Source organism: Chinchilla lanigera, unplaced genomic scaffold, assembly GCF_000276665.1.
Source record: "Chinchilla lanigera isolate Chin_1 unplaced genomic scaffold, ChiLan1.0 scaffold00041, whole genome shotgun sequence".
Classification (NCBI taxonomy): Eukaryota; Metazoa; Chordata; class Mammalia; order Rodentia; family Chinchillidae; genus Chinchilla; species Chinchilla lanigera.
The window spans coordinates 17,030,017-17,055,948 of NW_004955442.1; the positions used below are offsets into that span (position 1 = coordinate 17,030,017).

The 25,932-nt window shown below is 46.2% G+C and overlaps 1 protein-coding gene across 1 annotated transcript in view; it reads left to right on the forward strand.

The window, feature by feature from the left end:
• Nucleotides 1-25,932, forward strand: part of Nprl3 (NPR3-like, GATOR1 complex subunit) — a 43,168-nt gene that overhangs the window by 4,785 nt on the left and 12,451 nt on the right. The window contains exons 2-6 of the mRNA XM_005391678.1: nucleotides 512-581; nucleotides 9,475-9,604; nucleotides 11,144-11,218; nucleotides 15,461-15,614; nucleotides 16,700-16,781. Of these exons, the coding sequence (XP_005391735.1) occupies nucleotides 512-581; nucleotides 9,475-9,604; nucleotides 11,144-11,218; nucleotides 15,461-15,614; nucleotides 16,700-16,781 (511 nt within the window). The remainder of the gene's footprint in view (nucleotides 1-511; nucleotides 582-9,474; nucleotides 9,605-11,143; nucleotides 11,219-15,460; nucleotides 15,615-16,699; nucleotides 16,782-25,932) is intronic.

The window sequence follows — 25,932 nt, forward strand, 5'->3', positions numbered from 1 at the left end:
TGAGCTCACTTTGTAGCCCAGGCTGGTCTCAAACTTGCAAGGATCCTCTTGCCTCAGCCTCCTGAGTACTGGGATTACAGACATGTGCCACCATGTCCAGGGGCTTAACCATTTTAAGTGCTTAATTTAGTAGTGTTAATTACATTCATTATATTGTACAATCCTTATCATTGTTTCCCAAGGTTTTTGTTACCTAAACTGAAACTGACCATTAAGCAGTAACTCATTTCCCTATGTTCTCAGCCCATGTCTAATCTACTTTCTGTGACCAGTGAATTTGCTTATTCTAGATATTTTATATAAGTGTGATATTTGCCTTTCTGCCTTGGGTTTATTTCATTAAGCAAAAATATTTCCAGGGTTCGTGCATGTTACTTTTTATGGCTGAACAATATTGCATTGTGTGGATAGGCTGTGTTTTGGGAACTGTGGATTTTAACAGCTCCACAATCCTTCTATGTATGGAGAGATCCTACTTTCTTAGCCATTTCCTCTTCTTGCCTTTACGCAGATAAGCCACGTAGCAGATATGCTGTTAACAACACTGGCGACCATGCTGATGACCAGGACGGTGACTCCAGGTAAGGGCTCTGCAGAAGTTCCAGGATGGGGCTGGTCCTCCTCCATAGGCCAGGGCAGAGCCTTGCCCTCCTGTTGACCCAGATATTTGCCCTCCTGAAAAATCTGGTGTCATTTTTTTCCATGTAGAGGATGCTTTGAAGTATTGCAGGTTGAGGGCTGTATTGCCAGTCTCTGGCCGGTGAATAATTTGGGCACTTTTTCAGCTGTAGGCTGTGTAGTTGATAAAGCAGGTCTGAGAATGGATGAAGCCATCCCTATGTAGAACAGTTATCTCCTAAGAGAGGAACATAGAGGAAAGCAGACCCCTTTGCTCTCCTCAGACCTGATTCTTGAAGCACATGTTCCGAGGTCAAATGCAGGCTGTGCAGCAGAGCCCAGCCAGTTCCCTCCCTGGTGGCCAGGCTCAGGTGGAGATAAGGCAGTGGGACTGGGAGCTAGAACTGGTCTGACCCTTGATACTCCTGTAGGCCTGGATGAAAGGCTGGCCCTGTCCTTTCCTGTGTTTACTCCCTCTGGTCTCTCTGGGAGGCACTATCAGAGTAGAAACTTCATAAATAACTATATCTTCTTAACATTCATTTTAAAAGTTAATACATGCTAACATAGGCTGGGGAAGGAAGGAAGATTATAAGTTACCATTCCTGAGTTCCCTTAAACACAGAGCCTGAATGGGGTAAAGAACTGTGTCTCGCTGGGTGTGGTGGCACATGGCTGTAATCCCAGTACTCTGGAGGCTGAGGCAGGGGGATTGCCACAATTTCAAGGCCAACCTGGGCTACATAGTGAGTTTAAGATCTGCTTGAGCTATATGGCGAGACCCTGTCTCAAAAAAACTGAGAGAAGATAGTTAAGACCCATACCTGTACCTTCGCTGTGCAGTGAGTTAGTGCTGTTTACCTCCAGTTCGGACAGAGCACTACACCCACAACAGGACTTTGCAGGGGTTTGTGTTTTTTTTCTTTTTTTTTTTTTTTGAGACAGGGTCTCACTATGCAGTTCAGGCTGGCCTTGAGCTCACTTTGTAGCCCAGGCTGGTCTTGAACTCACAACGCTCCTCCTGCCTCAGCCTCCTGAGTGCTGTGATTATAGGCATGCGCCACAACACCTGGCCGGGCTTTGCTGTTTTAAGAGTGTGAATTTTAGCCTCTTTTGTGAGGGTGTTGGTGCCTTTGGCATGACTTATGACTGTTTCCAAGGGGAATGAGCTTTGGAAGAGAGACTAGCAGGTAGAGGAAGCTGGGGGTAGAAATTGTTGCCTATCCCAGAGGATGGTCTTATGTAGAGGTCTGTGGTTGTCTTGTCTTTTAAAGGTGGTGACTTGGAACTGCCTTGTCTGTCACAGGGAGATAGCTTTTGCCCTCTGCAGTCCTCTACCTATACCACAGATCAATGTGGAACAGGGCTGGTCACGCTTCCAAGTTGCAGTGGACATGAGGCTCAGGCTGTGAAGACTCACAGAGAGCTTGGAATAATTCAGACAGCAGCATCTGGTTCTGCAGTTAATTTCCAAAGACTTCCAATGAAATGACCATGACGGTGTTTTCTGGTGCATTAATTCAGTATTTAACATAATGAAGAGAGAAACTGTGAGAGAGGAAGTGCTTCTCATTAGAATCTCTTTTATTAAACTTAACAGTTGCAAAAAGAAAAAAAAGAATTGCTTCATTTGGTAACTGTAATGCATTACAGCACCTGTAGATCTCACTCTTCACTCTGCTGTTTTCAAGATACAGGTTGATTCCTTTAAGATCCCAATTCACTGCCGCTCTGTGTTGTTGCAGGGATCTAGCAGGCCCTCCCTTTGACCCTGGCCCTCCCAGCTCAGAGTATCTTTCTAAAGCAAGACGGTGATGTAGCGAACCCTTGTCTTCCTTGACTCTGGTTCTCTAAGGCGCTTTTCTTTCTGGAACCCTCAGAGTGTTCCTGGTTGTCATTTTTTTTTTTTTGGTTTTTCTCCGGTACCGGGAACTGAACTCACGACCTTGCGCTTGCGAGGCAGGCGCTTTGCCGCTGAGCTAAATCCCCAGCCCCCCTGGTTGTCATTTTGCAAGGTTGAAACACCGTTAACCTCTGAGTGGTGGTGGCCTGTCTTAGAGGAGTGAGGACACAGGACTGTGCTGCTCAGTCTAGTAGCTACTAGGCAATGTGGCCATTTGTGTAGAAATTCACTGAACTTAAATAAAAAGTCCAGCTCCTTAGTTGGACTACTCTCATTTCAGGATCAGTGGCTATATGGGACGAGGGACCACCACATTCAATGTGCAGATTTGAGATATTTCTGTCATTGTAGAAAGTTCTGTTGGATAGCACTGGTTCAGAGAGCCAGCTGGTTTTATCATACGTATCTTGAAGATATGTTTCAGGTTTTAGAGTTAACTGTTAACACATTTTTTTTAAACAACTCTTTCTAGAATTCAGTAAGAGCCAGGCATGGTGGCACACACTTGTAATGCCAGCACTTAGGGGGCTGAGGCAGGAGAATCACCATGAGTTCGAGGCCAATCTGGGCTACATAATGAGTTCAAGTCCAGCTTGAACTATATAGTAAGAGCCTGTCTCCAAAAAAAAAAAAAAAAATTCAGTAAGGATAAAAGAAAATGGGTATTTTCCATTGTCTCTAAGACTCGAAACTCAAGCTCATAAAGTTTCTAGTGTTCCTGTTACTTCTGTCGTTGCTGAGACAAAATACCCAACACTCAAAGTTAAAGGAGGAAAGGTTTATTTTGGCTCACAGTTTGTAGAGGTTTCAGGCCATAGTGAGCTGGCTCCAAGGCAGGGTAGCATGGCAGAGGGGCACTGCAGAGGCAACGTACTCCATGGCAGGCAGGGAAGAAACAGCAAATCACCAAGCAGAAGCAGCAGCATCCTGCCTTCTTTTCTGTCTCTATATTTCATCCATGATGTAAGCCTATTGATTGGTGCCACCCAAAGGCAGGGTGGGGCTTCTATTATCCTCCCTGTAATCCAGCATCACACCCTAATCCAGCCACCTTTGAAACTCCCCACCTATGAATAGATGTGTCTTTGGGCGTACATCTAGATATAAGCCATAAGCCGGGTGTGGTAGCGCACGCCTGTAATCCCAGCACTCAGGAGGCTGAGGCAAGAGGATCACTGCAAGTTCCAGATCAGCCTAGGCTACAAAGTGAGCTTAAGGCCAGACTGAACTGCAGAGTGAGACCCTGTCTCAAAAAGACAAAAAAAAAAAAAAAAAAAAGAATAGATATAAGCCATCACACCTGGTGAATCCAAAAAGGTGGTGTGGTTACGTCCCAGCATGGACAGCCATCTTCTGTCCCTCTCTCCAAGATTATGAGCAGCCATCTGGATACTGCCTCAGAGGAGGGGAGCTAGAGACTTGAGAGAAGAATTACTCTTTTAGTTTCAAAATGTTCTGAACTTATTGTAGGTTAAACACAATCTGGAAGACCTTCCCAGAGTTCTAATAGGTTCCATCTTGGCCCTGTGACTCATGCATGCCACTGTGTGGGCTGTAGAGCTTGGCCATGTTTCTTTCAGCAGTGGCTTCAGCTCGTAGGTGCAGTTGGGCCCTAGCCCACATGGTGTCTTTGGTCAGGCAAGTCCAACACTCTGGTTCTCCTCCCACCTGGCACACCTGGGCTCCACCAGGGCCTCTACCAGGATGTTTAGAGCCCGATACCTCTAAATATGTTAGAACATGTCCCCTCCTTCCTTTAGCGGAGATTGTTACACAGAGTGGACTAGCAGTGTTTTCACCACACCTGGGCATTCCCACCCTTTCCCCTGCCTAGGCAGTGTGTCCACACGGAAGGATAGCATATTGGGGCAAGTGCAGGCTCAGGGTTTCAAGTTTGACTCTTGCTCTGCATCCTACCATGTGGGCTCTTGGCTTGTTCTGTAGACTGGTCCTTAGTTTTCCTGTGTTCTGTAAGGTTGGTGAAGTTGGGGCATTACCTCCCCTATGGCTCCCAGATCTGGCCATCATAGGAACACCCACGTTTCCATGAGTGATGATGGCCCTGCCTCCCTCAAAGAGGTAGACTCTCCACCAGAAAACGGAACATTGCTGACATTTTGAAGGTTGTGTGTTTGCTCACTTCTCTTTGGAGGCAAAAGGGTTGCACTGTGACTTGTAACAACTAAGATTCCAGGATTTTGACTTTCTGGGTGATTTGGGGAAAGTCCACAAAATATCCTTTTAATACTGTACAACCCAATGAGCGAAAGTTTGGGAGCTTCTGAGGGAAAGTTCTTTTTTCTTGTATATTTCTCTTGCAGGGTCTTTGGCAGTATTTGTTCCTTAGTGAGCCCAGTGGGGTGCAGCAGCATGGCACAGTGGTTATGGCTGGGCCCCCATGCTGTTTCTGTCTAGCATTTGGATTTCCTTTCTGTTTTCAGGATACTTACAAAGTAACATTTCTCACAATAAAAATTGAAATATAAATTAGATTCTTAAACTCGTTTCTTAAGTCTGATCGTGTCCTAGATGTTTTTCGACACAAGTGTGTGCAGATCTGCCGTGACCCCCGTACTGCTCTAGGCAGAGGGGCAGAGATATCAGCCATGCAGGCAATCACAGTATCTCAGGAACTGAGCTGATAAATTCATGTGGCACTACAGTTTTCAGAAGGCTTTTACAAACTGTAAGGCTCTTACTTGGTCCAAAGCAGGTGAATTCTTTTTTTTTTTTTTTGGTACCGGGAATCAAACTCAGGACCTTGTACTTGCCAGGCAAGCACTTGTGCCGCTGAGCTATATCCCCGGCCCACAGATGAATTCTTAACATACAGGTGAGAGACCTATTCTTGTGATGATTAGATACTTGTACCCAGATGTCCAGTGAATTTTTGTGCCACTTGGGTTTGATCTAGGCCTTCTAGTGTTTTGCTTGCTTCTTAAAAGTGACCTTGTTCCCTCCCATCCGTATATATGTGAAAATTTGGGCATTAGGAAACTCTATGCTGAGTGTTCATCATGGGGAATGTCTGTCTTCTTTCTTGTCTGGTAAGTTGTTACCTTTGACACTTAGTTAATACTCCCCCTCCCCACCACCACCGGTAATTGAACTCATGACCTTGCGCTTGCCAGGCAGGCACTGTGCCGCTGAGCTAAATTCCCTGCCCCTATTTAGTTAATACTTAATGGAGATACTTCTGCTATACTTTAATACTGTTTTTGTAAAACGACATTGTAAGCCAGGTGTGGTGGCTCATGCCTGTAATTTCAGCACTCAGGAGACAGAAGCAGGAAGATAACTTGAGTTGGAGGCCAGCCTAGGCTACATTCAAAGCCAGGTTCAAAGTGATGGTTCAAAGCCAGCCTGAACTACATAGCAAGACCCTTCCTCAAAAAAACCAACACCCCCCCCAAAAAAAAACCAAAAAACCAACCCCCAGGGCTGGGCGTGGTGGTGCATGCCTGTAATCCAAGCACTCAAGAGGCTGAGACAGGAGGATCTTTGCGAGTTCGAGACCAGCTTGAGTTCCAGGCCAGCCTGAACTGCATAGCGAACTACAAAGTGAGCTCCAGGCCAGCCTGAACTGCATAGCGAGACCCTGTCTCAATAAGACCAAAAAAAAAACCAAAAAACAAAAAACACCAACCCCCCCCTTAAAAAAAATCCCCAAACAACAACAACAACAACAACAAAAAATCCAACATTGTAGGTTTTCATGTTTTTTAAAAAAAACAATGTTTTTGTTTTGTCTTGATGGTGCTGTTCCCATTTCAGCGAGCCATGTCCTCCAACCAATGCGCAATTGGTTGCAGGGTAAGACTGAAACCTCTCCACCATCTTTCTGTCTTGATTCTGGCTGCCTTCTTTTCTTGTAATTGTGCTTAATTCCTGATTTCTCTGAGTATCAAAGAATGACTAATGAGGCACATGGGCCCTAGCTTGGACCTCACTGCTGAAGTCCCCTTATAGGAACCCAGACTTGGCCATGGCTGCCCTTTCTCTGCTCAGTTATTTAGCTGTTTCATATTACCCAGAGGCCAAGGCTTGATTGGCCGGCACTAGAGAGACTTCTGGGCCAGTTATGCCATGTAAATCTCCTCCCCCAAGCAGGAACCAGTAGTCATAAGTAGAAGTGGGGTTTCTCATCTCTGTTCCACTACCACACCGAGACCTGTGATTGAGGCTTCTTGTGCAATTTTCAAGGGGGTTTGATGGGATCTCCCAAGGTTTGGGTTTTAAGCATAATGCTGAGACTTAGATGTGCTTGGGTATGCTCGCTAGTGGCAAAAATGCTCTCCTGGAGTAGATACGGTGCTTATGTAGGAAAGCGTGGCTGAAGTGGGACACCCCCAAACACACCTCCACCCTAGGGCATCCTCTTTGGGTCTTGGAAGTACATCCAGCATTCATGAGCTCCCAGGAAGGAGGCAGATGGGGGAACAGCATTGAGTTCTCTTCCAGAATCTGTCTTCTTCCCTTTTTTGGTTAAGTTAGAGAACAAGCCCTACTCCAGAATATCTTGGCAAGAATAGAAGTCCTGACCTCTTTTCCAGCTGGGCGGTTACATCTCCCTGTGCTTTTCTTGAGTTTCTAAGTTAGTCCAGAGATCTTTAGTTTTTGGAACATCTGTTTTATTATGTTATAGTACATTTACTAGGCTGTCGCCATCAAAAGGATTTTTGTAAATTTTGGAAACAAAAAATAAATATTGTCACTTGTTTACAGTTTGATTTGTTATGATTAATACCCCTCCCCCACTCTCATGATGTAACTGTCTTTTTGCATGTTATATCAACAGACACCATGTAAATGATAAAGCCACACAAGCATCTTTTCATCATAAATTGTAATACTAAATTCTGGAAAGTGGGTTTCTTTATGAGCCAGATTTGCTCTGTAAGTTGAGTGACCAGCTCCACCCTGCTGGCTACCTCAGAAGGGCTTCCCTAGATGGTCACTCAAGGCAGTGTAACTTTTAACTTCAACAGCACTCGGTCTGCCAGTTTACTCACTCTTTGGATCCTGGCCTTTGAGGGGAAAGAGCTTTTTATTTGACTGTCACAAGGGCACGCTGGAATTTGGGTATTTATGGATATAAGTTGCGCTTCCAGTGCTTACTTCTGAGACTCCCTGAATGCATCCCATAGTCACAGTAACTTGGGTCCCGGGATTGGTGCCCAAGGGGCCAGGATGAGATATGTCTGTGACTCTCCAACACAGAGCCGCTGTTTTTAGTGGTGATTTTTTGCCATCCCAGCAAGTGAGCTTTCTGGAATGGTGGAGACTTTTGCCTGCTATCTCTGTCCTGAGTCACTGGCTGGCAAAGTAGGCTTTTTTGTTGGTTTGTTTTTCTGTTTATTTGTTATTAATGAGACATAAAATGTTGCACTAGGTCAATTGCTAGAACAGAAATGTTTGGTAAAGTTTTACTGCCTGGAAGCTGTGTCCCTCAGGCAGGACTTACAGGGCAGAGTGAGCCATGTATAGTTTTTGAAGAAAATTAGTGATGCCTTTGTTCTGAAATAGTCTGTGTCTGGTTTAGTCTCTCTAGAGATGAGTATTACCAGGAGGGAAAGTGAAGGACTCAGTTATGGGTCCCAGATTTATCTCTGACAAGATTAGTTTTGAAAAGTTAGACTGTAACCTGACTATGCTAGAGACAAGGCAGCCTGCGCTGACCAATCCTCTGTATCTGGTTAGTTTGGGGGCTCAGGGTTTCCTGAACTGAATGTCCCCTTTCTAGACGTGTTCTACCCCATAGTCATTTGCCATTGCAAAGTTGAGCTGCAGCAGCTTCAAAGCTAGCCTTCCTCTTTTTTTTTTTTAATCATAAAATGGAAGAGTTATGATGTTGATCTCCCTCTCTCCTCATCAGGAAGGCATCCAGGAGAGAAGCGGGCCCACAGATGACCATTGCACTATCTGTCCCTAGTGGTCTCTTTCAGAATTGTGGGGATTCTTCTTGCCCATGTGGCGCAATATGGCCTTGGGGAAGCTGGAGCTACCTGCCACAGATTGTAAACCCTTCTGACCGAGATACTAGAAATGCCTTTTCTGGTGGCTAGATGAGCTTGGGGAGTTCTTTCCCTTCTGGGTCCAGATCAGAAACTATGTGTCCAGTTTACCTGTGCTTCTGGGGGGGAGGGCTTCAGGCCCTGGGCTCTGAGATAAGAGGCAGCCACATGCTAGTATGCTCCTCCCTGCAGGTGGCTCTCGCTTATCGGCATCCCCCAGCCAGGACAGATCTGGACTGCCAGTAGGGAGGCAGATGTACAGCTGCATCTTGGAAAGGGTGAGGTCTCACCCACACCCAGCTGTTCCCACTTCCTCATGGCAGTCAGTTGTGGTTATCCGTGAACTCCTGTAACACAGTGGATCTACATGCCTTGCACAGAATTCCTTTCTTAATACAAACTGAAAAGTTTAGTTGTTTGGGGTAAGGGAAGGGCTGTCACCTATGATGTGAAGAAAGTAACACACCACACACATCTGAGTGGTATCCTCTGGTCCATATATTATATGGCATTGTAGGGGAGAGGCTGTGTGATGGACAGGATGTAGTCTAGCAAACATGCGCATAGTTAGGAGAGGCCCCTCTGCCTGTAAGCCTTAATGAGTGGCTTCTCAGGGCAGTGCCAGCTCCAGCCGATCCTTCTTTTAAGTGCAAACTGCAGCTGTTTCTCTAATTTCATAGAGCATGCAAGAATGACAGCATGTGCCTTGAGCCTGTGCTTCTCGTGCCTTTTACCTGTAATTCTGGTGATTTTTTACATCCCTAACTTTGGGATTGCTGCAAGAGTGCCACATTTCTGGGGGCCTCAGAAATGTCCATCAGTGCTGGGGGCAGAGCCACAGATGACCATTTACTGAGAGCCTCCCTTCTGGAGGTACTGGGGAGTGGTGCAGTGATGCTATGTTAACTTACTTTCATCCTACCTTTTTTTCATTTGAAGGTTTTCAGATGCTATTCTGGCAACAATTTTGGCAACCAAGTCTGAAATGTGCGGCCAAAAATTTGAACTGAAGATCGATAATGTGCGGTTTGTTGGGCACCCGACACTGCTGCAGCATGCTCTGGGGCAGGTATGGCCTTCCCTGGCAGGTGTGGTCCTTCTCGGACAGGTAGGGCTCTCTCTGCGCAGGCAAGCCTGACCCATTTGCTCTGGAGGCCTCTGAACTGTGCTCGACATTGGCTTTGTGCAAGTCAGCCACCGGGCAGCAGATCTGATCAGGCACTTGCCAAGAGCTCTGCATCTTCATGGGCCTTGGGGGTCCTTGTACGCAGTTACTTCAGTCTCTGCAACAACCTTTTTCTTTTAAATGCCTTGCTAGTGTGGAACCCTGGGGCCTTGGGTATGGGAGGCCAACCGCTGTAGCACTGAGCTGCACCTGCAGCCCCCTACCATTAGCTTCTATTGTTTGTATTTTGGGTCTCTAATGATTGTGATCTTCCCTTTATACGGGGTATAGGTTTCCAAGAGAGTGAGTTAACCAGCATGTGTCAAACCCTGAACTTCCTACAAAATGATGCAAGCATTTCTTCTTACTAAGTAATATTCTGTTAGCTGAAATTATTATTATTTAGCACTTACTGTGCTAAACCTTCTGTATATGTTCTCTGATGAATGTTAGGGAAGAGTATCAGCAAGGTAGAACGTACAATTTCCAAGGGAACTTGCGTAACAGAGTCTCCCGTTCAGCCCTTGCACACAAGCAAGGTCAGTAATAGCATTACTCAGATTTTGAAGGGTTTTGGTATAACATACAGGATTTAGCTACATTTATACCACCCAGAAATTGAGTGACTCTGTGCGTTGTGATGTGTGAACCCTCTGTGATGAAGCCCATGGAAGGAGCAGCTGTGGGAGTTAGATATGTCGAGCCCCTTGAATGGCAGCCTCCCTCCTCACCGTGTTTTCACAGATAGGGCTCTCTTATCTGTGGGTGAGGGATAGAAGAATTGGAAGCCATCCCGCAGCAGTCACTCCCTGTGGGGCAGGCAGGCAAGAGAACTGGGGCCTCATGCTCTGACGCCCCCCTAGTGGTGGCACTTGTAGTTTGCTGTGAAGAGTTCTATTGTGCCCCTTAGCTTTATTTCAGGGCTTTGGTGTTTTTGACTAAAGCTGCTGGGTGTCCAGCTAAGACCTGAGATAAGAATTAGGTTGTGAAGTGAGCCTGTCTGGTCTGTCTCACAGGGCCTGCTTAGGCCCTTGTTGACCCTGACCATTGCCCTATCTCTAAATGGTCTGAGTACTTGTGCTTGGCAGAGACAGCTGGCGTAGACACCGGTGGACATGGGAGAGCAGCAGGGTATGGGTCTGGTGTGCCACTCACTTGAGCTTCTTTCCATCCCGCCTTCTCTGGGCACAGTTACCTTGCCTCCACTGACCAGGGCAGTCGGAGCACCGACCTCCCCGCTCCGGTCAGAGCTGTGACTCCTCTGTTTGTGCAGTGGGCACATCGCTAGAGCAAAGGGCAACCACTGCTCAGAGACCCCAGGCTGCTTTTCTCTGGCTCTGCTGTACTCAAGCCTTTTCCCATGCTTGAAGTAGAATGGCACTAAGCAGATTTCCTTGAAAAGTCACTGCTCTCAAGTTACTAGAATCAGTGCTTCTTTTACAGGTCTCCAAAACAGATCCATCCCCGAAGAGGGAAGCACCTACCATGATTCTTTTTAATGTGGTATTTGCGCTGCGGGTGAGTGTTTGTATAAATGGTTTCCGTCAGGGAGGAGGGTTGGAAGGGAAAGGAGCCCATTTCCAGTGCGTGTTTCATGGACTCAACTTTATCTTTAAATTTTTTATTCTTTGTAGCATTGAGAATTGAACCTAAGGTCTTTGTGCTGAGCTATAGCCCCAGCAAGCCTTTTTTAAAAACTATTTTGAGACAGGGTCTTGCTAAATTGTCCAATTTGGGCTCAAACATAAGATCCTCCTGTCTAAGCCTTCCAGAGTGCTGGGATTACAGGTATGCCCCATCACGCCTACCTCCGTCTTTATTTTAATACATATGACGTATTTAACATTTTAAACTGTATAGTTTAGTGGCATCTAGTACATTTGTGATATTTACCACCCTGTCACCGCCTATCTCACTTCTTATCACCACTCTCCAGAGCTGGAACATTTTCACCACTCTAAAGGGAAACTACTGTACCCATCAGCCAATCAACAGTTATTTCCCGCTGTCCCTTCCCCTCTAGCCCCTGGAATCCACCAGTCTATTTTCTGTCTCTGTGGATTTAGTCTGCATTTTTCATATAAAGAGGATTATACAGTACCTGACTTTTAGCATCTGACTTCTTTCACTTACGAAGTTTTTGAGGTTTATTCATGTTGTAGTATGTACTGAGAACTCGTTTTTATGGCCAAATCATATTCCATTGTATTGGTTGACCATACTTTGTTTATTCAGTTATCTGTTGGTAGACATTTGGATTGTTTCTATATTTTGACTATTATGAATAATCATGCTATAAAATTTGTGTATAAGTTTTCATGTCTCTTGGATAGAGACTCGGTGAAATTTTGGGTCATATGATAACTCTATGTTTAACTTTTTGAGAAACCTTCATACTGTTTCCATAATAGCTGGACTGTTTTATATTCTTACCAGCAAAGAATGAAGACTCCAGTTTCTTCACATCCTCACTGATACATGTTCTTTTCCATTTTTTAATTAAGCCTAGTTGTTTCTTAAGGTAGTTTGTAGCACTGAGGTTGTTTTCATGAATCACAGAAAATGCATTTTCAATGAACCTAGTGATCAGGGTGGTGGCACATGCTTGTAATCCCAGCCCTTGGGAGGTTGAGCTAGAGGATTGTTGCAAATTCGAGACCAGCCTGGGCTACAAAATGAGCTCAAGGCCAGCCTGAACTGCATAGGTAGACCCTGGCTCAAAAAGACAAAAAACCAAAACAAAACAAATAACCCTGTCAAAATATAAGGGATCTAAATTAACAGAAATGTACCTATGGGTAAAGATTGGCTTATGTTATGAAGGGACTTTGAAATACCAAGGAAACTTATGCTTTACTAAATGATGAAATTTTTCTGAAATATCTCACCAGGCACTAGTAATTCTTTCTAGGCAGGCACACATGATCTGCATAGGAGCTTATGCACAGAAAGTAACAGCATAGTGGCGAACCTCTGGGACATGTGTTATTGTGTTTTCTTTTAAGATAAAAGATATTAATGTATGAGTTGTTTTTGCTAAACTAAATCCTTAGTATTTAGGTTAAGAAAAAAAACCAAGAAAAGTAACAATAAGAAATCACTGGATTTTGGAGACAAGGGGTAGTGTGTGCTCTGAAAATGCTCAGAGACAGGAAACTTCAATTAAATGCCATTTTCTGTCTCAAAGTGTTCTTTTCCATTGAGTTTTATTTGGTGTGGAGATGCAGGTATCACTGTAAATGGTTCAAATCAAAATGATACAGAAAAAAGCCCTTTTAAATAGAGCTTAATTTCTTAAAATTGGGCTTTTTGGTAAATAAAAAACTGCAGCTGAGTGTGGTGGTGCACACCTATAATCCCAGCACTTGGGAGGCTGAGGCAAGAGGATCATTGTGAGTGGGTGACCAGCCTGAGCTACAAAGTGAGCTCAAGGCCAGCCTGAACTGCATAGTGAGACCCTGTATCAAAAGACCAAAAAAAAAAAGAAGAATTGCAGATTAAAACAAAAGATTTTTCAGGGTTGAGGGTGGTGGAGCACTTGCCTAACGTGCTTAAGGCCAGGGGTGAAAACCTCCAAAATGGGTTGAAGGTATAGGTCTGGGCTAGAGCACTTGCTTAGCATGTGCAAGGCTAGAGTTTGACCCATAGCACTACAAAACAAAACAAAATTGAAATGATTTGTTAATGATGTCATTTCCAGGCACAAGGTTCCAGAAGTCAATCTTCATTTTCTGCTTGAGGCTTTTCCACGGTGTTAGTATTTTTACAGTATTCTTATATTTTCTTACATAAATTACATAATGCAAGCAGCTATAAAGCGAAAGTAAAAAAAAAACAAAAAAACAAAAAAAAAACCAAACCAACAAACAGACCAAAAAACCATGCAAGTGAATAAACAAAAACTATGACAAATGCCACCCTGTTGTCAATACCAATAACACCTGTAGGACAGTGAGATGCAGCCTTTGTCCACCCCGGGACCATGCAAGCTGGTGCTTCTCTGTGAGGAACAGCATTAGACAGCTGAGTATACAATGTACTTAGCCCAGCAGCCTACCAGTAGGAATATTGTTGAGAAAGCAAGCAGTACTTACAATTGTCTGAGAGTTTCTATAATAATAATGAAGTTGGAAATAATTTTACTGTTGGGAAGTGATTAAACACTGGTTATTACTCTACACTAGCCTTTCCTATGGCTATGAAAGATGAGAAATGGGGACAAGGCCAGAACCTTGAAAAGTATAGATTGATTACTGCCACATAAAAGCAGCAAGGAAGCTGAGTGTGGTAGCATACCCCTGTAATTCCAGCATTCTGAGAGGCTGAGGCAGGAGGGTCACAAGTGTGAGCCCAGGTTGGACAACTTTTTATTTTTTAATTTTGTTTTTTTGAAGACAGGGTCTCAGTATGTAGGTCAGGCTGGCCTTGAAGTCAGTATGTAACCCAGGCTGGTCTCAAACTTGTGCCAGTCCACCTGCCTCAGCCTCTGTAGTGCTCCGATTACAGGTGTGCACCACCACACCTGGCTCAGCCTGAGCAGTTGAGCAACTTTATGAGACCCTGTCTCAAAAAAATCATAAAAACATGCTGGAGTTGTAGCTCCATGCTAAGGCCCTGGTTTACTCCCTAGTACTAGGAAAAAAAAAAGCAATAGAGAACATGCTGCCTTGTTGTAGGACCCCCTAGATGCAAGTTGTCTGTGAACATGGGGTCTGTTGAGAATACAGAAAATCTCCAACTCCAGATGAACAAAGTGTTTAATGGCTTTCATCTTGAAGTGTGATTATGAACACTCACCAGGCATGGTCCTACCCACCAAATAAACGGGGAGGCAGACCCAGAGGTTCTAATCAGTGCCACCATGCGTCCCTCTCCCTTCTCCCCCTCCACCCCATGGGATGATTCAGCAGCCCGCTTGCCTCCTGAAACACTGAGTCATGCTTGGCTCAGTTATCTGCTCCCTCAAGCATCTTCACAGACCCACACTCCACCTTTGGCCTGGGTGGGTACACCTACCTGGCCACTTGTGGCCTCTGATAGGTTCCAGGGGGCCTCCTGGTTCTGACAGCCTCTGGCATCCTCCCATGACCTAGTGCAGAAGAACACTGGGGTAGGGATGTGGGCCCAGAGCCTTCTGGTTCTCTTGTTAATGGGGGTAATTTCTGCCCAGAATTTCTCATCCTTGAGGACAGAACATACTCACTGAACAACTAGCGTAGTGTTTCTGTTATTGTACTGTGTGCCCTGTTGTTGTACGCCCTCTTGTGACTGAATTCTTCCTGTCAGCCATTCATGGCCACCAACAGTCAGCAGTACGGCCATGGTCGCAGACATCTGCAGGGTTTTGCTCTTTACATATCTTACTGATTTCATGTACTCACTCAGGGATAAGGGCAGTGCCATTGTTGTCCTTCACATGAGGACCTGTGACACAGGATCGCACAACAGGTAAGTAGCCGAATCTGTGCCCTCTGCTGCCCCCTGCTTTTCTATACAGACCTGGCACAGTGGAGGTGTGTGTGCCCCCACAGGAACTCCTACAGGACCGTGAATAGAAGATGGGGGCTGATAGCCAGCATTTCTGTGGCGGGACTCTGAAGGGGGCTTAGGAAATTTGGACAGTAGTGGCCCCTGGAGAACAGCCTAGAGAAGAGGAGTGGGGTTTTCTTTTGTGGTTTAAATTTTTGCTGTGCACAGTATTACCTCCTTTTAAACCGCCCCAGTACACACATTTGAGTCAGTGTGGCCTCTCTCTTGCAGGCCAATGCTGACCCATCCGTGATAAACTGTCTGCACAACCTGTCCCGGCGCATTGCCACTGTGCTGCAGCATGAGGAGCGCCGCTGCCAGTACCTCACCCGAGAGGCCAAGTTGATCCTTGCACTACAGGATGAGGTGTCTGCTATGGCTGAAGGTGAGCGTAGTGGGCATGATCATGGGTCTGAGCTGCCTCATGGCCTGTTTATTGTGGACATTTCCAGAGGGATGCTGGTCAGTGTCAGCAGTGCAAATGTTGGCAGGGACTGCCCCTCCCCACACCGACAAAGCAGTCAGGACCTAACTACGGCTTTTGGTGCACTGTTAGAGAGGAAATCCTCAAAACAGCCTTATAAGTCAAGGACTGTCCCCATTTTGCAGATATGGGAACAGCAGCCCAGAGAAGTAACATGGTCTTCATATTGGGCTGGTCATGTCCTGGGGGCACAGGAAGACTTCCCAAAGGGCCCATGTTGATCCACGTTCCCAAGTGGATATGCCTGCATTGATTTCCCAGTGGAAATACTTCTTCCCACATACTGCTGTATGATCACCCTTCATGTAGGACAGACACCTCTACTTGGCTGTGAACCTACCTATTAGATACCCTGCCCTGGGGGCAGGAGGTATATCCAGCTGGTAAGGTACATTTCCATTTTTCACTTTTAACCACATTGATAAAGGACCTACCTGAGTTATCAACTAACCAATTATAAAAATAATTTTGCTGATAAATCACTGTGTAACGTCTGGGTTACCTGAAGGTGCTTTAGTATGGAAGGACACTGATGACTCTGCCACCTTTTCCTGAAGTTAGCAGCTCCATCTAAAAAGGAGACTAAAGAATAGAACTGAAGTCAGGCCGAGTCTTTGTAGCCAGGGTAAAAAATAAAACCAGGAGTTGTCACATACAAATTAAAAAGAACAGCTCTGGCAGGTACAGTGGCACATGCCTGTTTTGTCATGCTTGAGACAGAGACTTCCCAAGTTGATCAGGCTTGGCTGGAAATATGGGATCCTCCTGCCTCATCCTCTCAGAGTGCTGGTATTACAGGCACTTGCCACCTACCACACTTGGAAATGCCCAGCTTTTATAAAAAGCAGTAGGAGTTTCCTGATGCTTAGTTTGAGTTGGTCAAAATTTTTGAGGTTGAGCTTGTTTTAAAGGTGTTCCCTATTCTAGCCTTTGAAAGTTTCTTTGCTTTGGAAGCTCTAAATCCTACGGTGTTGTGATTCTTACAGCAAATGAAGGTCCTCAGTCTCCATTCCATCATATCCTGCCCAAGTGCAAGCTGGCCAGAGACCTCAAGGAAGCTTATGACAGGTAGGACAAGTGGGCACTGCACATTGAAGCTCCTCCTCGTACATGGGTCAGCTTCCCCGTGCCTCATGGACTGAAGTGCACCCCCTCAGGGGCTCTCCTGTGCTGGACACTGTGCTGGTGTGCAGATGCTGGCGCTTTGCTGAGATTTGAGAAAGAACAGGGCAGGAACAGCTGTGTACCCACTCTCTTTTTTTTTTTTTTTTGTCTTTTTGAGATAAGGTTTCACTATACAGTTCAGGCTGGCCTTGAATTCACCTTATAGCCTTGGCTGGCCTTGAACTCGCAGTGATCCTCCTGTGTCAGCCTCTCAAGTGCTGGGGTTACAGGTGTGCACCACCATGCACCACCATACCCGCTAACCACTCTTGAGGAAGTAAAATTAGTGGCCATTTTTCAAGTGACACTTTCTTTGCTGAGTGGTGTACCCCCCTAGGTGGGACAATCAGTCGTGTCTAGACTTCTCTTAAAACTGAAGACAAACCTAAAGTTGTGTATGAGAGCCTGAGAGTATTTCTGAATCATGAAATGTAAAGAGATATTTATTGGGGCTGGGGATTTAGCTCAGCAGCAAAAGCGCTTGCCTGGCAAGCGCAAGGCCGTGAGTTCAGTTTCTGGTACCGGAGAAAAACCAAAAAAACAAAAAAAAAAAAAAAAAAAAAAAAGAGATATTTATTGAGCATTATACGGTGCCAGGTTCTGGGCACCTCCTCATCAGGTGTTACTGCATCTACCTCACCTTGAGGAGACAGATGTAGCATGTGCAGTTGGGGCAGCTGCACTGCTGTCTGCTGTAGGGGAGCTTCGGTTTGGGACACTGAGTGTAGCAGACCGGGCAGCATGAAGGATACCATGAAAACCTCACTTTGATCTGATTATATTATGGCTGAGCACCTGCTTATTAAATGTGGGCCAGCAAAAGAGACCTTTTCTATTTAAAGATTTTCTGCTGACCACTGTTGGGTGGCCTTGAGTCCTGGTGCCGGGGCATCCTCCTGGCCCTGAAGCTGCAGTTAAGGATGAGTGCCCACTAATAGCCTGCCTGGACCTGTGCTTGGGGTGTCCTGTCACCTGTAGCTAAGGGGCCACTTTGTTAATCAGATGGCATATCTGGCTCAGGCCTTTCTCCTTAGCACAGATGTGGCCCGGTACCTCTGACTCCCCTGTGACCTTGGGCCTCTTCCTGTGTCTTCTGCCTTCTATGCCTTCACCATCCTTCTACACTCTCCTGCTTTCCCACATTTGCCGTGGCCATATATCCCCTGGGTGCTCCTCCCAGGCCTTCATGGGGCTTTGTATCGTGCCAGTGAATTTTCTCCTTTCTCCGAATTCCCCTGAAGGTGGGCTTTGACCTGAGAACTGTGGTTGGTGAGCTTTAGTGTCCATGGCTGTGTGATATGAGCAGTGACAGTTTTGTATAGATGGCATTGAAAAATTTAAGATTTTTTTCTAGTTTCAATAGACAGGAAACTTAGAAGATGGTAAAGAAAATAAGTCACCTATAATTCCATATCTAGCAATAATCACTATCAGCATTTTTGGGGGTAATTTTCATTCCTTTTTTTTTTTTTTTGACTTTTTGAGACAGGGTCTCGCTATGCAGTTCAGGCTGGCCTTGAGCTCACGTTGTAGCCCAGGCGAGTCTCAAACTCACAACAATCCTCCTGTCTCAGCCTACTGAGTGCTGGGATTACAGGCATGTGCCACCATGCCTGGCTTTTTTTTTTTTTTTTTTTTTGTACCGGGAATCAAACTCAGGACCTTGCTCTTGCCAGGCAGGTGCCTATGCCACTGAGCTATATCCCCAGCCCTACCAGCTTCTTTTTTAAAAAAATTCTTTCCTTAAGGTCCTGGGTTCAATCCCCAGAACCACATACAAAAAAATTTTTTTGTTCTGTTTTGTTTTGTTTTGTTTTGAGACAGGGTCTCACTGTGTAGTTCAGGCTGGCTTTTGAACTCTCTGTGCAACCCAGGCTGGCCTCCAACGTGTGGCAGTCCTCTTGTCTCAGCCTCCCAAGTGCTGGGATTACGAGTGTGCACCACCACACCTGGCTTATTCCTTTTTTTTTTTTTTATAAACTGCAGCTTTTGGAAAGGTCTCATATTCATTTAGTTTGAAAATCTGTATCAAGTGTCTTTTCTGTTGTACCCTGGCAGGATGCACCCCAGTAGGCAGCTGTCACCTGTCTTCTCTCACAGATGGCTGAAGGCACCCAGACTTGCTTCTCCTTTTACACAGTATTAGCATATCACACATACTATTTGCCCTTTGCTTTTGCTATTCAACAGTGTATATTGGTAAATAAGGACTTTTTTTTTTGGCTACATAGTCAGCCAGCCCCTTCTCTTGGGCATTTAATTGGTTGCAGCCTTTGGCTGCTGTTAGATGAGCTACTTAGGCATTTATGTGTGCTAATTAGTGTGTGTGCCTCTGTATCCCTAAGATAATTTTCTAAAGCTTTATCAGTGGATACAATGCATGTATAATATTGATGTGTTTCCTTCTGGGAGTTTTGCCTCCATTTACCTCCAGCAATACATGAGGTACCTTTCCCCTTAGCTTTGTCAAACTGGGTCTTGAGGTGAACTTTTGAATTTTAATTGGTATAGGAGAAGGAGGGTGATATCTTGGTACTACGTTATCTTAATGCATTTATGCATCTCTTCACATCTTTGAACCATCTGTATTTTCATTTCTGTGGGTGCTCTGCTCAGATCTCTTGTTCCCTTTTCTTTTACGGGGAAATACAGGTGCCTTACCAATGAGGGAGTTCTGATATCACTTGGAATGAGTAGTTCGTTGTTTCTATGTGACCTCTGGATGTGGCCCTCCCAGTTGTTAGACTTCAGGACAGCCTGAAACAGCCCTTGCCAAGTGACTGCTTTGGTTTTCTTTCCTTTCTGCTCTGGAGGACTCTCAGTACAGCCTCATTCCTGAGCCAGAGCAGGTACTTTGTGGCCCCTGTAATGGGACCATGTCTTTGTTCTCCACATTGTCTCACATTTTCTCTGCAGTGAGAACTGTTGACTTCTTGTCTTGAATTGGCTAGTATCAGAAATCCCTCCCTTGCCAACTGTCACCTTACTGTGAGTGGGAATCTCTGTGCCTCAACTAGAATTAAACTGCAAGCAAAATTCAGGCTAACCTAGAATGAAAAAGCAAGCCAGTGACTTTTATTTCTAAAGGAAGAATGGTCTGGGGTTTCTTAGGTTTGGGCTCTGGTGCAAGGTTTGAAGGAGTCAAGACCTTGTCAGCTGATTGCTTCTATGATCTGTGGGGCAGCTGCTCAGAGCTTGAGGTGACCAAGGGTCATCTAGTGGGTTGCATAGTTCGGAGGAGGACAAGAGTTGAAACTTTTGGTGATAAAGAGTCCCAGGCTTTCTCTGGTATTCTTCCGCTGCCTGGGCATCCTGCTCGTTAGTGTCTAGGATTGTGTTCCTTCCTGGTGACTTGCACCCAGCCAGCCCTGGAGCTGGCATCTTCCCCTGCACCTGCCCCTTCCTGATGCTAGCATAGCTCTATAGCTACCCAACAGCCCTCTGGCCTGTGGACTTCCCTCCATGCTTATTTCACTGGGTCTGTGGTTGGTCTTCGGGGCCTGCCCAATCCATGCTAAGAGGGGAGACTAAGTGCACAATATTGATAAGATAGCATAGAGTACAGCTCCTTTCTTCTGACAGTGACTTTCGTCCAGATCCCTGGAAAGGTTTTCTCAGAGCAAAACTGAAATACAAGAAGCTGTCAGAGTTAATGAGGTTAGGAAAACTTGGAGTGGACTGCTTCAAAGGAATTGTTTTGGATATGCTATTTTAACTACAAGCCAGGGTTATGGTGTGGCTAAGTAGACTGGTAGCCTTGTCTCTGGGACCTAAGCATCTGTGTACATAAGCTGGGAATGTAAATCCCTCAGGAGGCTACCCCAGCTGTCCCAGCATCTCTGTCTCCCTGTGGAGCTCTGTGACCTCAATGACAGCATCTCACTCATTCATGTAACCACTAAATTGCATCCTCCAGGAGGGCAGGGATGTCTCCTCACTTTCTGCAACACAGCCCTTGTGCTCAGTATGTGAAAGACTATAGCTAGCAGGGCGTGGTGGCACATGCCTATAATCCCAGCACTTGGGAGGTTGAGTCAGGAGGATCGTTGCAAGTTTGAGACCAGCCTGGGCTACAAAGTGAGCTCAAGACCAGCCTGCACTGTATAGCAAGACCTTGCCTCAAAAAGACAGGAAAAAAAAAAAAAAAAAAAAAAGAGCATAGCTTGTGCAGTGATGGTTGAAGGGATGTGTAATAGCAGAAGTAATGATGTGGGTTCCATGGGGGTGAAGAATTAGTTTATTGAATGGTTCTGTGTGTTAACAGAACCTGTAGTCAGGTCTGGCAAGCTCAGAGCTTAGGAAATACTATCCAGGGCATGGCTAGATGGGTAGTGCTTGGTGTGGAGTCTGTCACTACTGACTGTTCAGGGCAAGCCTGGGTCTGTGATGTTGCCACAAGTATTGTGAAAGCTACAGTCCCTATGTCAAAAAATGCATTTGAATATAAAGAACATAAATTTCTGTTCAAAATTTCACAGTAGGCCCCTTATAGCCCACTGATACCCCTGGGGTCTTGTAGCATCCCACCACATGTAGTAAGAAGCCTAGCCCTTGTGTGTGACCAGATGATGCAGAGTGTATGGGACAGTGTTACAGGGCTCTGTCCTAGGATGGGAAGGGCATGACCAAAACAACCAAAAGGCAAACTTTCAGTTATTAGCTGAAAGTTAGGAGTGGACGTTCTTTCTCAGGTGCTGAAACAAGAGGAGAACTGGATAAGCATGTGTGCAGTCCATCTCGGGTGTGAAAGATAAGAGTGTGCATAGTCATCGTGTCAGCACACTGGGCTCTTGCAGGAGTGTCTATCTGCTGTCACAGACTGGGGCGGGCTCTCCTGGCTGCATGAGGTGCGGATAAGCCTGGGGGACAATGTTTTCCCACAGAGTTGTTTTCAGATCAAACCATCCTGAAAGTAGAGGTAGAAACTACAGGAAATGAGGGCCCAAACCCCTGAGTCTTAAAACTGCAGACTGTGAGAAAGAAGTTCAAACTTTTCTCTTCCCTCTTCTTGACAGACTTTAGTGTGACTCTTGGCTTACGCTCTTGCTGTGAGGAGTGTATGGGCTTCCCCCAGAGCTGGAGGCTGGAGGTCAGGCAGGCAGCTTTCCTCCTGGGGTGCTCCAGAGACTTGTCCAGGCCTATAAATGGCCCTTGGAGTGTTCCTGGTGGTGGCCCTCAGGGTCTTCACACTACAGAGTTTAGCGCTTGGTTAGTTCATAAAGAGGAACCATCCTCAGTGCATCATGTTCAGAGGGAAAAGTCTGGTGAGTGAACAGGTGCTTGGGAGAGTGAAATAAAGCCCATATGGAAATCGACATGGATGTATTTCCCTCTGTACCATTGTGTGAACTAGACCATGGTCTGGAGATCCAAAGTCAGCTGACATGAGGATAGCAGATATGTCTGAGCTGGTCAGATGCTACAAAGACCTTAATGTCCCCTTGGTTTCCTTTTCACCATAGCTGGCAGTTGTTTGTGGCTTTCCATGGGGTCTGTCCCAATCCCCCTACTCTTGTGCACATGCCTGCACCCTTTGCTTGTGCCTTTTCCTGTAATTCTTTCCAGTTTCAAACATTCTGTATAGTTTATCATTATATGTTTTTGCCAGTGCTGCTGAGTGAAAGCCCCATGCAAGGCCTTTTTTCACGAGTGTGCTGTCGTCGGGGCAATAGCATTAGCAGCAGATACAGCCATACACATAGCTGAGTGTGGGTGTCTTGTCCTGTCCACCCCCCTGGGAGCTGGGAGTAGCTGAGTGGCATCTCAAACAATGCTGGGAGCCTCAGCACCTTTCAGTCAGTCTGCTCCGTGTAGCCTTGCTGAGCTCCCTGGTGGAGCGGAAACAGCTGTGTTTGAAATGGTAAGAATCGGTGTTTAATGGTGTTTAATTCTGGTTCTGTGTTGTTCCAGCAACTAGCTTAAGCTGCCCCATAAATGAGACAGTTCAAAGATAGAAGGACCAGCAAGTACAAATAAAATAAAATGAACTGTAAAGAAAATAGAATTTTTATTTTTAGTTGATTTGTCTTTTTGGTTTGTTTTTGTTTTGTTTTGTTTCTTGTACCAAGAATTGAACTCAGGACCTTGCGCTTGCCAGGCAGGTGCTGTGCCACTAAGCTGTGTCCCTGGCCCTTGACTCATCTTTTTGACCATGTGTAAAGTTAAGTGGAAGAGCCTACCCAGTGGTTTCCGTGGAGAAAGCTACAGCACAGCACATTGGACCTTCTTTTCCCTTGTTCCTCTTCCATTTCACATGTGGATGCTGAGATCTTAGTTGTTGCTTAGTCAAGTTGAACATCTAATCTGGTCCCCTGGACAAATCTCTCATGGTGTCGTCTTTTGAGTCTTTAAGAGGTTCAGCTGTGTTGTCAGGATTTGATATGAGCTTTGTACCTAGCGAAGATCTTGGCCAAAGACGGGTGCAGGTCTTTTGCATCCTCAGCCATGTTTGAAAGAAACCAAGAGTAGTACTCTCCTCTGGAAACCCATCTGACACTTGCCAAATCTTCTTGTGTGTTTTTCCCCAAAGGACTAGACAATCCTTTACCCTCCAGACTCAACTGTGGCCTGTACACTCCCTCCCCTGCACCCCGCTTTGGTGTTGCTGAGGCCCTAGGAGAAACAGGCACAAGTTTTCAGATGCCCTGGAGGAAGAACACCAGGAGAGTTGGGGAGTCATGGGACACTTGGCAGTAACCAGATGGTTGGTGTTGGCAGGGACGCTGAAATGCCATTGGGGTTACAGGTGTGTTTTACTTGTGTTTTCTTTCCCCATTGCCTGTTCCTTGCTTGAGAGAATAAAGACTTGTTTTTGCATTTTAAGCTGCTGGCCACAGCCACTGCTAGCCCTCCAGAGGACTGAGGGAAGCTTGGGCTGTTATTCTGTGGCTTGAGGTTTCAGGGAAGCAGCTGTAAGGACGGTTTGTGGGTGCAGGAGGGAGGACTGTGTGCTGCCTCCCCACTAGCCACCTCTCGGTGCCTGGAGCTATTTGCACTTTCCGACCTGGGCCAGGCAGAGCTCCCTGCCACGCCTCCTGGAGCTCCTAGCCTGCTCCACACTTAGCTGAATGTGGGCGTCTGGGAGCCAGGAATAGTAGAGTCAGGGTCAGGGAGTGATGGGAAAAGCACTTCTTGGCTGCTGGCCTGGGTGGCTGGTAGCAAACAGAGGAAGCATGATGGGGGCGGCGTGGTAGAAATTTGGCAGCTTAGAGAAGAACTGATATATGCTTTACTGCTGTTTGAGAACTGAGTTATCATCAGGAGGCCTTGTGGAGCATTCCCTACCAGGATGAGAAGGGTGTGTGCCTCCTTGGCTCTTCCAGCCTGGCTGAGTCAGGCAGGCTGAAGGGAGCATGGGAATTTCCTCAGGCCAGACCTCATGGTACTGCCACCTGGAGGCAAACTGAGGACCCGCTGCAGGGGCTTTGCTTGAGAATTTGCAATTCCTTAATGTCATCCATCAAATACTGTTGGCCCTTAGCACAGGGACTGTTTGGCTGAGCCGTGGAAGGGGCTGGCTCTTCCTTCTGGGAATAGTTCCCCAGGGACTCCCAGCAAGACCACAGAGGAGCCTATTCTCAGGGATAGGCTTCCTGGGCAAACAAGACAGTGCACACAGGAGTACAGCTTGTCCCTCTCCTTCCTCCACTCCTGCCATGCTTCTTAGTGCTACCACATGTCTAAAACTTGATGCCAGGGTGCAGTGAGCGGGCACCATAACCCACCACCCCCTTCTCATGATCATGTTGTGGTCAGGGAGACAGCATCAGACAGCATCCCATGATCTGGGGACCAGGGCAAGAGTGCAGGCAGAAGGGTCAGAGTACTGGTGGGGCCTGGGGTCGGGATGCCTCACTGAGAAAGTGACATTTGAGACTGAAGGAATGAAAGAGCCCTGGGGCATCGGGACAAGAGCTTGTGGCCAAGGGCAAGTGCATTGTGAGAATAGCTAGACCTGAGTGATGGGGTAGGAAATGAGGTCAGAGAAATGTGGGCAGATCACATTGGGCTCTGTGTTGCAGGGCCTTGGATGGGAACCACGGTGCTGGGAGGTGAGTGACTGGAGGGACATCTTTGGGGGCTGGTGCTCTGGACACTTTGAAAAGATCTGGATTCTGGATATCCCTGCAGATGGAGCAGATAGAATTTGCTCATAAGCAAGGAGTCAAGAACAGTGTTGTTTTTAGCCTGAGCACAGTTTGGAGCCTGAAGGAACTGAATTGCTGTCATTGAAAGATCTTGGAGTGAAAGGTGTGGTGTGATGGTGTGGTATCAGGGTGGGGTTAGACAGTCACCTTTATATCTACAGCTTGCTGTCTACATGCATTACATAGGGAGTCCTGCAGAAACTTGCAAGGTACAGGAAGGTGGATACTTTGTACTTCTCACCACTAGAATTGTCTAGGGAACTTGACCCCCGCATACCTCCTCTTTGGAGACAGGCCCTACTCTTCCTGGCTGCCAGTTGCTGACTAGACCTGTATGAGGTGTGCAGGGAAGACCCTTCTCAGGGAGGACATACTCTGTGTGTCAGGTGTTTGCCAGAAGCCTAGACTAGCAGAGGGCCTGATTAGGTGCATCTCATGCATTGAGCCTCCAGGATAGAAGATGCTGCTTCTCTTGAGCTCTGGCAGGGTGGTTGGAGGATATATTCCAGAGCTAACCAGAAATGCACGTGTGTGTGTATATTCCTAACCTATTTTCTTAAGTATACTGAGATCTGAAAAGATACTTTCTTGCCCATGAGGTTTCCACCTAAAGTTTCCTCCAACCAGCAGGGCAGTGTGGTGGGGGAAGCACTCTTGAATGGGGTGTTGTGATCTGTGCATATGTTTAGAAAGTTCCTAAACTGGGCACGGTGGCACATGCCTGTAATCCCAGCATTTGGGAGACTGAGGTGGGAGGATTGCTATGAGTTCAAGGCCCGCCTGTACTGCATAGTGAAACCCTGTCTGAAAAAGACAGAAAAAAAGTTCCTATGTGAACTGATAGGAACAGGAGATGTGGCAGTGGTAGAGTTCTTGCCTTGGGTTCAATCCCAGAACCACAAAAAACC